Genomic DNA, 14,991 nt, shown 5'->3' on the forward strand with positions numbered 1-14,991 from the left:
GCATCCGACATCGGCGAGGATATATACGGAAATAATCCACATCTACGAACAGTCGCTATCTTTGCAATTGGACTTTTTTGTATTTCAGGATCCTTTTGTAGTCAAATTTGTAAAAATGGGTCCGTTATTTTTTTTTTGCAAAACAAGGTCAAGTCATCAAGATACAAGATGACATTACATGTGAAGTCGTCTTGTATCCTGCCGGTTTCTTTTTTTTTTTCAAAAAGCAAAGTCGACCTAATATAGGTCGATTTTAGTTCAATAGAAAAAGTGAAGTCGTCAGGTTGAATGACGACTTCAATTCAGGTTTTTCTTATGTTTTCTGAAACGTTGTAATTTTATATTTTTTTTTCACAAATTTTGTTCTCCCTAGAGATTATATTTTCTATTTTTTTAATTTTTTTGTTGATTGGTACAATAAGTTAACATAATAAAATACATTAGATAATAAAAAAATACATAACAAAAATACACTAGAAAATTGGATAAAACAACAAATTATTGACGATAGGGACAATTGCCCCTATGATATCCTACATTTCTAGAATATGAACATTTACTTCGTTTGTTGGGATTTGGTTGATCCATTTCATTATGGATTCTAGTAGTTGGCAGTCTTCCCCGTACCCTACGACACATGTTTGGGTAAGGAATGAAATTTGGTCCGGTGTACGTGGACCAATATTCTTTATTCTTAATTGGATGAAAACATAGGTGAAACATAGGTGTTGTAACACCTTTGTATCTACATTTTTTAAATATTTGTATTATAATTCATATACACGCACATGCACGCACGTACCCACACACCCACACATGCATGCACGCAGCGCCCCCCCCCCCCCCCCCCCCCACACACACACACACTCACATAGACATCTTCCCAAACACACATGCACACACCCATTCCCACAATTTCTTTTACAAAATTAATAACTTTTATTATAATTCAAATATTTAAATAATATAGACAAAGGTGTGACGACACCTTTGTGTGTGTGAGTGAGTGTGTGTTTATGATGACAGTGATAGCGATTGTTCAACTACCAACTCCAAAGCCAACATATATGAATAAAGCTTTTGTCCCCGTAGGTAGTTTCAATTAGTGTAAAAAGTTTACATGTTTTACTTTCACACCTTTGTTTTGACATGAGAAAATGGATTAAGATCTTTTATTTGAATTAGTTACATGTTTATTGCTTAAGTACAAGAAAAAAAACTCGTTATGTTTAGTGTTGAGTTTTATGTAACTTTTTGCCTTTAACGTAAAAAAAAAAAAAAACTTAAAGAGTTACTCATTTTTGGCAAAATAAACATGTAAAAACAGTCAAATATATATCATAAGGTTTGGGTATAATGTTTGGTGAAGATTCTTGACTTTTTATACGCTGAACCAAAGTTTTTTATGTTTAACCTCGTGACATTTAGCTAAGAAAAATGTAAAAAAGTATCCTAAATTTGAACCAACATAATCGCATGGATGTTCAGAAAATAATAACAATATTGGATTTTAGTTATGATAATTCAATATACAACAAAAATGATTTATATACTAATGGAAAGGCAAGTGTTGTCGCACCTGTGTGTCTGCATTTTTTAGATATTTGTATTATAACACATATACACGCACATGCATGCACGCACCCACACATCCACACATGCACGCACGCATGCACCCACACACACTGACACAGACATCCACCCACACACGTACCCATATCAATTTACAAATCTTAATAACTTATATTATAATACAAATATTTAAAAAGCATAATAGTACAATACCAAAAATGCAATGGAAGCCAGAGTAGTAAAAATATAACAATTAGTAAGACAAGAGATATTGATGAGGGTTGTCCTGATAAAAACATATGTTCTCACCTGAAGACCAGTATGTTGACCTTTGTAGCCTCGGTGACTTCCCGTCTGAACTACATTGGTGATATCCTACACAGTCTTTTGGCGAGAAGAGTTCTGAAAAGCAAAATTGTATGGTTATGGAAGTTAAGAATATGAGAGGAACGTGTATTGCATTTTAAGGTTTTGAAAAAGAAAAAATAAGCTGGTTAAAGTGAGGTTTATGGAAATTGTATGGTTGTGGAAGTTAAATATGAAGGGAACATGTATTGCATTTAAGGTTTTGAAAGAAATGGAAATTATTGGATTTCGTATTGAAATCCAACAGATGGATTTACGAAAAATAAGTTGGTTAAAGTGAGGTTTATGGAAATTGAAGGAACTTTATTAGGTGATTGATTGGGAGTTAGAAAAATCATGGTTACATGTTACGGCAAAAACTGAGTGCTCTCACTGAAACAAAAATGAAGCATTATCTTGACCTAATTTGAAACAAAGAACAGTAAGGCCAGAAAATAGCTACCCCTGACCCTGGTAGTTAACCTTTAATGAACTAGTAACTGAGAAACTTAGACCCAATTCCTGGGCACATAGACTTTAGGTCAACTTTGGAACGTCTTATCCATAATTAGGAATCAGGTTGGGCCCCGGACGACCAGGACGATATAGTACACTTTTGGCAAAGGCTAGGTTATATATTTGTTTGAAGGATGCACTTTGGTGTTACGTTTGAAGAGGAAGAGATAAAAGAAGAACATGTTAGGAGAACACATCAAAGAAAATTTTGAAAGAGTTTATTTAAATCATCCGGGTAAGGGAGTTTTCTTGCTTTCTTGTACTGGGCAAGTCGGCCTGGTCTCTCCCGCATTGTTTTGTTCCCGCCACGAGAAGGACACATAGAAGAGGTATACCCAGTGCAGAGGATCCATTGAGAGTGTGGCATGGAAGCACCATCTGTGATAATCATGGAGGCACCATCTTCAACCATCACCACACTTAGTGTGGAGGCCGAGCCAAGCCCACTATGAAAATTTTTTGTGATGGCGTCCATAGCTGAGGACATATAGTTCGGGTGGGGTATTCAATTGTCTTTGCTCACACCATACATTCAGGTCTTAGGAGTTCGACATGCGGCAGCCTCCATGGGAAAATGCGTGTGGAAAACAATTGCTTTACCAACAAACAAAATTTTGTGGAAAAGATGCATGAAAAATAATTTTCTTACCCAAAAAAAATATTAGTGGAAAATAGACATTTTATTCACAGAAAAAAAATTTGTCAAAAATAATACATGAATAATAAATTTTTTTCTTACAGTGAAATAATCATAATTTTATTATATTTCTAATCTATACAAAAAATGGTAAACAAATCTATGTTTGCTTTAAAATTAAATTTAAAATAAATGTTTAAATGTAATTATTTTATTTATAACCAGTCGACTAACTCGTGCGTACGCACGAGTATTGAATTTTATTATATTTTATTTATTAAAATAATAAAGTAGTGAAAATATTATGTAATGAAATATCATAAAAGTTAGGTTATATTCTTGTAATTGTTATTATGAAAGTAATGAAGTAGTAAATCTAATTGATATGATAATTATTTTAGTTTTAAATATAATATGTAAAATTGATATTACAATATGCAGTTAATTGATTTTATGACATAATTATGATAGCCTCTGACTTTTTTTTGTTTTTTATTTTTTATTTCTAATATTTTTAGCATAATAATATAATTTTATTGTATTTATTTAACCTTTAAAAATACTAATAATTCTGAACAAGTGTTGTATTTTTTTTTATATTTTATATGTTAGAATAATAAAGTAGTAAAAATATTATATAATGCAATATCATAAAAATTAGAAGTGAATTGATTTTATGAAATAATTAAGATAGTCTCTCATTTGTGCGTTTACGCACAAATTTTTTTTTTTTATTTCAAATCTTTTTAGCATAATAATGTGAGAATCCCATTTTCCTTTCCATGTACTCTCTTTCTCTATGCCACCAGTTCCACAAAACAACACACTCCACTCTCACTATACAAATTTTTTCCCTCTGTTTTCACTGCCTTCTCTCTAACCAGAAAGCTTGAACTCCACTCTGATCCATCCTCCATTTTTGTACAGCAATTTAACCTGGAACCAGAACAGAAATCCTTCCCCCAGCTGAGTCTCCTTCTCCTCCAAGTAAGTCAATTTCAGTTTCCTCAATTTTCTTCAAATTTCGAAATTTTTGGAGCTCCATTCTTACCAAATCGAATTAGGGTCCTATCCTCACTCTGAGTTTATGCATTCCAGTTCCTTAGGTTGTGCAATTGAGGTGCCCCCTTGTTGAAAGTGTTATTGCTAGTGGTAATTGCAAAAGGTAAGGGAAGCTAACCATTTTCTTTTAAATTCGTGTGGAAATATGCTCTATTGGCTCTGGATTGCGTATTTGAGTGTTAATTGATGTTGAACTGTATGAATTGGGTGTGTGATTGAAATTATGCGAACAATCTAGGCTTCTGCATGTGGGAACAATAAAGTAATCTGATATTTTCGCTTAGGCAAGTGGCTCTCGCCTAAGCGAAAACACTAGAAAACCCACCCATGTTCCTGCGCGAAGCCTCGCCTAGGCGAGCTGAGGTCGCTTAAGCGAGAGACACTCTCGTCTAAGCGAACCAGCTTAGACTGAGCGAGAGTTCGCCCAGATTTTTATTTTGCCCACTGTTAGAGCCTGGCTTTGGCGAAATTGACTCGCCTAAGCGAGATGACCTCTCGCCTGGGCTAGATTTTCTAGCTTGAGCGAGAACCACTGCAGTGGGGTGTTTGAGGTTCTGTTTTAATGGATGAAATTGTATGTTTGAATGTGATCTTGTGCAACTAGCCCCTTATATGCTTGGAATGTTGTTGCTAATATTGTGAGTAGTGAAATTGGGTGAAATTGGATTATGAGATGTGGGTGAATTATAATTTCAAGGGAAATTCAATGAGTATGTTAGTGTGTGTAAGAATGTGAGGACTCCGTATTGGTTGGTATCCTGAAACTCCAATAATCATTCACGCTCAAGTAGAGTAGAATGGATTATATTGTGAGGAGTAGCAGGAGGTCCTAGTTTTTGGACTTGATCAAGTCTTAGACGTAGACTTACCCTGGGAGTGGTCGGGTGATAACCCGTTGCGCCGAAACTCTGCAGAGTTTGGTGACCGTCACAGGTGCACGCCACCAAAAGATCCAATGTTGCTTACATAATCCGGATATTGAGTCTAGAGTCATGTATTTGTGCTATGTGGTGGTGGTTTAAGTAATTCTGATGATTGCAACATAATTGACTGATATTCATAATTTGAACTGCATGATTTCTCTTATTTAAGTTAGCTTACCCTTCTTGTTTATGTTTGTTTTCCTTGTGTGTTCTCCTTTGCAATGATCACTTACTGCTGGTGTGAGCAGAGCAGAATCTAGATGAAGACACCATTGTCCTAGATAGGAGTTGATTCTTTGCTTGGAAATCCGGTAGTAGCTTTTGGGTTAGGCTCTATGGAGTTTTGAGATATATAAATTAACTCTTCCTTGTATAGACTGTACTTGTTGATAGAGACTTATATGGCTATTTTGGATGACTGTATCAGTATTCTATAATAGTTTATTCTCACTATCTGCTTTGTTTGATCATGATATAATATTTTATTTAGTAGCGTGAAAACTATTAAATGAGATGTTACATTTTTTGTATCAGAGCAGTAGTTTCTTTAGGATCTGTAGATGTGAGCTTGCTTAGTTTCTGTTGTGTGTTCCTCGTGATGTCTTTAACATGGATGTAGTATCTGATAGTCGATCTGATAGTGCTCTCTTTGTGTGGTCAGAGCTATGGCACCTAGGCCTCCTTCTCCTTTTCTTCCAAACTCGGATAACCCTCACTTGGTGGGGGCAATTGAGGCGATGATAGCAGCCATGCAGCAACATAATGCTAACATGGTGAATGAGCACAACCTGGACTTATAGTAGATGGAGTCTGCTAGGCTAGCAGCGGAGGTGACTCAACAGAGGCATTTGGAAGCCCTGCATCAAATAGGGGAAAATCATTCTGGAGCTGGTTCTTCCCAAGCTCCACCACCTCGAGTGCAAGAGTGGAGTTTGGAGGATTTTCTTCAACACCATCCATCCCGCTTCAATGGCAAGACTAGCCCGAATGAGGCAGATCAATGGATGAGAGACATAGAGCGGATTTATGATGCGAAGAGGTGTCCTGCAGAGAACAGGCTAGCATATTCTGAGTATCTTCTTGCTGCAGAAGTCGTTCACTGGTGGTCTAGTATGAAGATGATGCTGGAGGACAGCAGGGAGCCTATTACTTGGGAGTTGTTTAAGAAAAAGTTCTATGCTGAGTACTTCCCAAACAGTGTGAGGTACGCCAAAGAGGTCGAGTTGTTGCAGCTGATGCAAGGAGATATGTCAGTATCGGAGTACGCTGAAAAGTTCAAGCACCTGGGCAGATTTCACACCTTGAAGATGACTGAGGAGTGGCAGTGCAGGAAGTTTGAGAATGGGTTGAGGGGTGATCTCAAACTCATGATGGCCCCACTCTCTACTAAGGAGAGAGAAGACAAGTAATTGAAATATGATCATGTAGTAAATAAAATTAAGAAATTTGTATAACTATAATAGTAATAATACCATTATAATAATATATCATAATGGTAAAAATAATATTAATAATAATGATAATGATAATAATAATAATAATAATAATAATAATAATAATAATAATAATAATAATAATAATAATAATAATAATAATACAACAACTGATACACATATTTTGTATCCTCTTTTATTTTTATAATTTTATCCTCTTAATTTTAAGGAGATACACATATATAATAATATGGAAAATAGACATTTTATTCACGAAAAAAAATTGTCAAAAATAATACATAAATAATAAATTTTTTTCTCACAATGAAATAATCATACTTTTATTATATTTCTAATCTATAAAAAAAATAGTAAACAATTCTATGTTTGCATTATAATTAAATTTAAAATAGATGTTTAAATGTAATTATTTTATTTAGAATTAGTAGACTACACGCATAGGTGTTGATTTTTTTTTTTTTTTTATATTTTGTACAGTAAAATAATAAAATTTATGTTATATCCTTATAATTGTTAATCTTAAAGTAATTAAGTAATAAATCTAAGCGATATGATAATAATTTTAGTTTTAAATATAATATGTAAAATGGATATTACAATATCGTGCGGTTAATTGATTTTACGAAATAATTATGATAGCATGTGACCTTTTTTTGTTTTTTATTTTTTATTTCTAACATTTTTAGCATAATAATATAATTTTATTGTATTTATTTAACATTTAAGAATACTAATAATTCTAAACGAGTGTTGTATTTTTTTTTATATTTTATATATTAGAATAATAAAGTAGTAAAAATATTATGTAATGCAATATCATAAAAATTATAAGTTAATTGGTTTTATGAAATAATTAAGATAGTCTCTCATTCTTGCATTTACTGCATAATTTTTTTTATTTCAAATCTTTTTAGCATAATAATATAATTGTTATTATATTTCTTTAATTTTTAAAATACTAATAATTTTATTAATATAAATTATAAATTTTTAAGAGATTAAAAATCTTTAACAAAAGTATTTAATATAATAACGTTTTTTATAATTAAAAAATCCACTTCTAACACCACTATGATTCGAAATAATAATAATAAAAATAATAATGATATCAATAATAACAAACTAATGATAATATAATAATATTTACACTATATAAATATTAATGTTAATGCTAATAATAAGGTAACGTTAACGATAATAATCCATAATTATATATAAAAATATATATCAACAACAAAACAAAGAGAGAAGACAAGTAATTGAAATATGATCCTCTAGTAAATAAGATTAAGAGATGTGTATATTTATAGTAGTAATAATATCATTATAATAATATCTCATAATGGTAAAAATAATATTAATAATAATCTATAACAATATATAAAGGGGATTCCTCTTTTTGTGTCCACTTTTCATTTTCCAATTTTACCCTTAATTATTATTTTAAAAATTAATTATTTTATAATTATTTCTTTAACCATTTTTTTTATTTTGACTGTTAATAATAATAATAAGAAGAAGAAGAAGAAGAAGAAGAAGAAGAATAATAATAATAATAATACAACAACTACATATATCAAGAGATACACATATTTGTGTCCTCTTTTGTTTTTACAATTTTATCCTCTTAATTTTAAAGAGATACACATATATAATAATATGGAAAATAGATATTTTATTTACGAAAAAAATTTTATCAAAAATAATACATGAATAATAATTTTTTTAATACCGTGAAATATTCATACTTTATTATATTTCTAATCTATAAAAAAATACTAAACAAATCTATGTTTGCATTAAAATTAAATTTAAAATAAATATTTAAATGTAATTATTTTATTTAGAATGTATGGCAAATGAAAAATAAAGTTATGTGTTAAATAGTCAATGGTATAAGTATATGTTTTTATTATTTATTGTATAGTTAGTATACTGACCCGTGCGTACGTAAGGTGTGTATTTGTTTTATTTTGTATATTAAAATAATAAAATAGTGAAAGTATTATATAATAAAATATTATGAAAATTAAATTATATTATTGTAAATGTTGTTATTAAAGTAATAAAATAGTAAATCTAAGTGATGCAATAATAATTTTAGTTTTAAATATAATAAATAGAATTGATATCATAATATAATACAATTAATTGATTTTACGAAATAATTATAATAGCCTATGATTCGTGCGAACATTTTTTTTGTTTTTTGTTTATTTTAATTTTCTTTTCAGAATAATAATATAATTGTTATTATATTTATTTAACCATTAAAATACTAATAATGATATTAATATAAATTATAAATTATAAAAATTTTAAAAGATTAAAACTCTTTTTAGCAAAAGTATTTAATATAACAACGTTTTCTATATTTTAAAAAAACACACTTATAATAATAACACCATTATGAATCGTAATAATAATAATAATAATAATAAAAATAATATTGATACCAATAATAATAATAATATTTATGCTATAAATATTAATATTAATGCTAACACTAAGGCTAATGTATAATAATTTATAATTATATATAAAGATAAAGTGAAATATATAAAAAAAGATGAAAGAATAACGGTTGATAAATAGGAGAGAAAAAGATTTTATAAAAAACTTGTAAAAGTAACGGTCAATTTTCAAAACTTTAATAAATAATTATATTTTAAAGGGTAAAATTTGTATTTTGAAATGTGGACACAAAAGAGAGAATTCTCTTTGTATATTGTTATAGATATTTTAAACTTAAATAATTATTTAAAATAAAAAAAAATTATTTTTTAGTTTTATTATTTTACTAATTTTAGTAACTATTTTTTTTTTGAATTGGAATAATTATTTAAATGTAAAGATAAATAAACAACATAACAAATAAAAGGGTCAAGTAATTGAAACATATTCATATATAGTAAGTAAAAGTAAAATATTAATTCATTTTTTAGAAGTGATAAAAGAAAAATTATTCTTAAACTTTAGATATGTGTGATTTTTTTTTTATAATTACAATTTTATTATATTAGTAACATTAATTAATATATAAATTTTGCGTGTAATATTTTGGTTCTTCAAAGTGATTAATCAAGATCAACGGCTGATTTTTGTGAAATGTTCATTTAACATTTTCATAATGCTTTTCTTTATAAAAATTCATTATTAAATATGAAAGAAAGAAAATGTGCTGAAAAAATATAATGATTTTCTCAAAAAGAAGTAAATGGATTTATTACCCAATTAATGTAAATACTCAGATGAAATGTATGTCATTTCGCTTGCTCTTGACTCTTGAATCCCTACTTCATAGTACTTTATATATAGATAGATTATCAAGTCATTATTATATGATAGAGTTGAGAAAAGGATGATGAATATATTATTTTTTTTAGTGATTAGTCATAATGTTGATGGTATTCAAGATACCTTGAAGAAAGATTCGGAGTTTGAGAAAAAAACAATAATTCCAACTCAATATTCTTTTCCTTCAATAACAAATTTTTAATCAATTATTTATTCCTTTATTTTTAAAATATAATTTTTAAGAATCTATACATTGCATATGAAATAATAAGAAACTTAATTTATTTAAAAATTTAATTATACATTTTTCAATATTTAATTGTTTCAAAAAATTACATCAGTTACTACATTAATAATTACTAAATTAACTTATTATAATTCTTACATTTAATTATTTTTTCCTTCCCTTATAAAAAAAGTAAATAAAAAAAAACACAACTCAAAATTCAATTTTCCAATAACCGATTACCGACGATTTTCATATTAAATTAAAAAAAAAAGAAATAGGTCAAAATTTGGCTCGAGCTACGCTGGCTCTTCTAGAGAAGGAGAGAACCTCTAGTAAAACACCATTAGTGAAGGTTAAAATCCCAGAAATACTAAAAATAACTACATCTAAAAACAATTATTTTTGTATATTCTGTTTTATCAAAAAGAATAAACTAAATATTGATGAAATTAAACATAACAATTTTTAATAAAATATATCTTTTCATTTTATAAAATTAAAAATGCGCTATTTTCCATGCTTTACAAATTTTTAGTATAGATGTATTATCCTTAAAAATTAGCCATATCACATTTATTGTTTTTAAGAACTTAAAAGTACTAAAAATATTGAAGAACAAAAAGTAAACATTTGTAATTTTGAAAAGCATATTTTATTTGCAAAGAATAACAATATATTTATAATTTCATAGGACTTAAAAATTCTAAATTTTAGATATTCGAAGGACAAGATGCTTCATTTCATTGACAACTAATTTTATCGATAAGAAAATGATAAATTTAGATACCAATTTACAAAATAAAAAATTATTAGTTACTTAAATAGTCATTATATATTATAAATAAAAAATTATAATTAGTTATTAAATTGGTTATTAATTAATTAGAGACTAATTTTTTTTGATAGTAAAAATTTTGGTAACTAATGTATAGTGATAATTTTTTTTATATTTTCTCTCTGTCTCATATACTGTACATAATAATTCATTGAAAAATATGATTAAAGAAACATGCTATGTAAAAACGAAATGAAGAAGCTACATTAAAAACGAGGTTTATTGAACCATTAGAAAAACAAAGAAGTATTAGAAAAGCTTAAAAAGGATCTACTTTTCTTAAACTAATGTTATTTATTTTTCTGTTAAGATTACTTTCGGTGTTCCTTTTTCTCTTGCATCAATATAGTCCCGTGCTTCAGGATCAGGGCAAGGTACAAAATAAGTCACAATTATTAGATGTTTTTATTTATATTCATACTTCAAATTTTAAACAAGTTAATTAGGTTTCACTAAACACACTCAAATCATAATTTTGGTCCATTGATTTATTCAATTGGGTTTTACTAACTAACCTGTTTTCTTGATTCAGGTTTATCATTGGGAGTATTGAATCTCCCAATTGTGGTACCACAGGTAAGAATTCAGTGACTGATATTTTTTCTAATTGAAGCAGAAAGATTCTTTGAATGAACATAAATTATTAGTGACTTATTTGAGTGAGTGTGTATTTTTACACACATGTGAATGTACAAACAGATGGTGGTGTCTGCATTGAGTGGTCATCGGGATGGTTTGTTTGGTGGTGGTAACTTGTCGTCTTTCATGGTGGGGCGGCAGCGGCGACCCTGAGTGCCATAATGGCGATTGTGTTGTTGCCATCTCCAAAAGCTGATGATGAGGTGAAGGCGGTAAGCTTGGTTGGAGGGGGCTTGCACCAGTTGATGGAATTTTTCATGTTTCACTTTTATTCCTGTTTCTAAAATCTAATAACCTAATAATAATATACTAACAGAAATACATGTCTTATCAAACATTTGTGTTTGTATTTTTTCAAATATTTGTATTATAACACATATACACGCACACACGCACAAGCATATACACACGCACACACCCACCTGTACATGCCAATATGCATGTATATGTATGCACTCACCCAAACATTCACCCACACACGCACGTACGCATCCAAACCCACACTATCATTTAAAATATTGATAGTTTATATTATAATATAAATATTTAAAAAATGCGAACACACTTGTGTGAAGACACCTATGTGTGTGTTTGCATGCGATGGTGGTCGTCGTGAGTTTGTTGTTAACGGTGGTTCTATTGTCAACTCCGAAGCCAATAGATGTAAGCAAAGCTTCCGCATCTTCGTAGGAAGTTTCATTAGTATAAGGAGTTTTACATGGTTAGCTTTCACACCTTTGTTTTGACGTGGGAAATGAATTAAGTTCTTTTATTTGAATTGTTACATGTTTATTGTTTAAATGTTATTATACCAAAAAAAAAACTTGTTATGTTTGGAGTTAAGTTTTTTATAGCTTGTTGCCTTTAATGTATTAAAAAAACTTAAAATGTACTTATTTTTGGAAAAGTAAACATGTAAAAACAGTCGAATATATATATATATATATATATATATATATATATATATATATATATATATATATATATATATATATATATCATATGGTCCGGGTAAAATGTTTGGTGAAGATTCTCAACTTTGTATAGCTTGAACCAAAAGTGTTTTACGTTTAACCTCGTGACATTTAGTTAAAAAAATGTAAAATAGTATCCTAAATTTGAACCGACATAGTCACATGCATGTTCTAGAAATAATAACAATATTGGATTTTAGTTATGACATTTTCAATATACAACAAAAATGTTTTATATACTACGGAAACACAAGTCTTGTTACACTTGTGTGTCTGCATTTTTTATATATTTGTATTATAACACATACACATGTACACACACACACGTATCTACATAAACACCCACACATGCACACACGCATCTGCATGCACTCACACAAACATTCATCCACACACGTACGCACGCGTCCACACCCATATCAATTTACAAATATTAATAACTTGTATTATAATACAAATATTTACAAAATGTGGACACATGAGTGCTACGACACCTATGTTTTCACTATAGTATATTTAATATAACATAACATGATTATAATTATGTTAAATTTTATTGAAATCTTAAAATATTTATGATAAATTAATTAAAATAAGTAGAAAAACATAGATTCAATTATATTTTTTTAATAGAGAAGAAAGTATAATAATATTTAAAGTCAGAATATAGTAAATAATTTATGTGTTTATACATGTTTTTGATAAACAACATATATTTGGCAGAAAACTAAAAGTAAATTACATTTTATATGTTAAAATATAACAAAAATTAATAATATGAATTATTCGTGTGAGAATAAAATATGAAGAGAATGCAAATAGTAAAATAAAGTCAAAACAATGACAATATTCACGGTAGAATGAAGTGTTAACAAATGTGATAAAAGAAATACAATAAATATAAACGTACAACTTATAATACTAAAACCAATATATATCTTTTGTGATTAAGTAATATAACTTTTAAATAATATAATTTAAATTGTTACACTATTATAAAACTTATTAAACCCAAATCTTGAATTTGATCAACAAAAATTAAAGGATTAACTTTATCTTTGCTCTTTTATTGAATGAATTTAAACATTTCAAATTTATTAAATTGTTAGTATGTTTATGCAACCTTATATATATATATATATATATATATATATATATATATATATATATATATATATATATATATATATATATATATATTGTGTAATCATTGTACCTATATTATATTTAAAGTGAAAAGATAATATAAAAATATGTTTGATGTAATATAATAAATTCATTTTATAAGTTATTAGTGAAAACAAATGTGCGTATGTTCACCTTTTTTAATATTAAAAGTAAATATAAATAGTTTTTAAAATTTTATACTAAATATTTTTTTTATTTATTTGGTTGTAATTTGTTTTATTAAAAGAGAACATTGTGCTGGTAACAGGGGTGCACAAACTAAAAACAAGGGGTGGAAAGAAAATGAGCGAATAGGAAAGGTGGAGATGTGCAAAACTAATTAATTACTCCATCATCATTTTTTCTTTCAAAAAACATTATTATTCTCCTTCTTTTTCACACTTCATTTTAATTATCAGTTTTTATTTCACCCTATTTTTCTCATCTACTTTCAAAATTTAAACAAAAAATAATATTTTTGAGAAACATTTTATTTATCCAAACGAAATAAGATGTTGAAAAAGAAACATATCACATTACTAAGACTATAACTTCTTCCATAAATGTATTGGAGAACTAAAACAAAAATACAAATATAATCCAAATGAAACAAAATAAAAATCAAGCATGTACTACAACATTTAAAGTAGGGGTGGCAATTAGGGCCTCGCCAGTCGGGCTGGCTCACAGGTCTGCAAAAAAAATGCGGGGCAGGTCAGGATAGTGAGCCCGCAGGCCCGTAATGGTCCGACCCGCATAAGTCCGCGGTCCGCGCGGGCCAGCCTGCAAGCCTGCATAATTTTTTTTAAAAAAAAAGTTGCACTTGTGTATATTAATTACTTTTTTATGGACTCTTGCATTACGTTTCAAATTCTTATATAATTAGAAAAGACAAGTATTATATATTTTTTAATGTGCTAAAATTTAAAGAATACATTGTGTATGTCATAATATGAATATGATGAAAATGTTCAATTATCAATTTATCATCCAATTCCCCAAAGTCTTTACTTAATTTTGTGAACTTCTTAAAGTTTTCCAATTTTTAAACATTGAAAGTTTTATCATAAAAATTAAAAAAAAAATTAAAAAAATTAAAAAAAGCGGGCCAGCTCACGAGCCAAGGAATATGCGGGGCGGGTCTTATTCAGGCTGGGCCTAAACGGTCCAGCCCAACCCGCATTGCCACCCCTAATTTAAAGCAATCGTAGCGGTCAAATATCTGTGGATCCTCTGCAATGTTAGTGCCAAGAGAAAGAAGAGAATTGAAACAGTGAGATGTGGGTAAATGACAAAAAGGTAGAACGGTTAAAATGGATAACCCGGTCTGGTTGATCATTT

General features: G+C 28.6%; 1 protein-coding gene across 1 annotated transcript; it reads left to right on the forward strand.

Moving 5' to 3' along the window:
* The first annotated feature begins 5,858 nt into the window (after positions 1-5,858).
* Positions 5,859-6,464, forward strand: LOC146887098 (uncharacterized). The gene has a single exon (XM_085672022.1). The coding sequence runs from the start codon at positions 5,859-5,861 to the stop codon at positions 6,462-6,464; it is 606 nt and encodes a 201-aa protein (XP_085528148.1).
* The last annotated feature ends 8,527 nt before the right edge of the window (positions 6,465-14,991 follow it).

This window comes from Vigna unguiculata, chromosome 4 (genome assembly GCF_037176805.1).
Source record: "Vigna unguiculata cultivar grain cowpea cultivar isolate G323 ecotype 2 chromosome 4, ASM3717680v1, whole genome shotgun sequence".
NCBI lineage: Eukaryota > Viridiplantae > Streptophyta > Magnoliopsida > Fabales > Fabaceae > Vigna > Vigna unguiculata.

What these genes read in the sequence shown, in the direction of transcription:
- LOC146887098 (XM_085672022.1), top strand. Translation starts at nt 5,859, where the DNA reads ATGGAGTCTGCTAGGCTAGCAGCGGAGGTGACTCAACAGAGGCATTTG.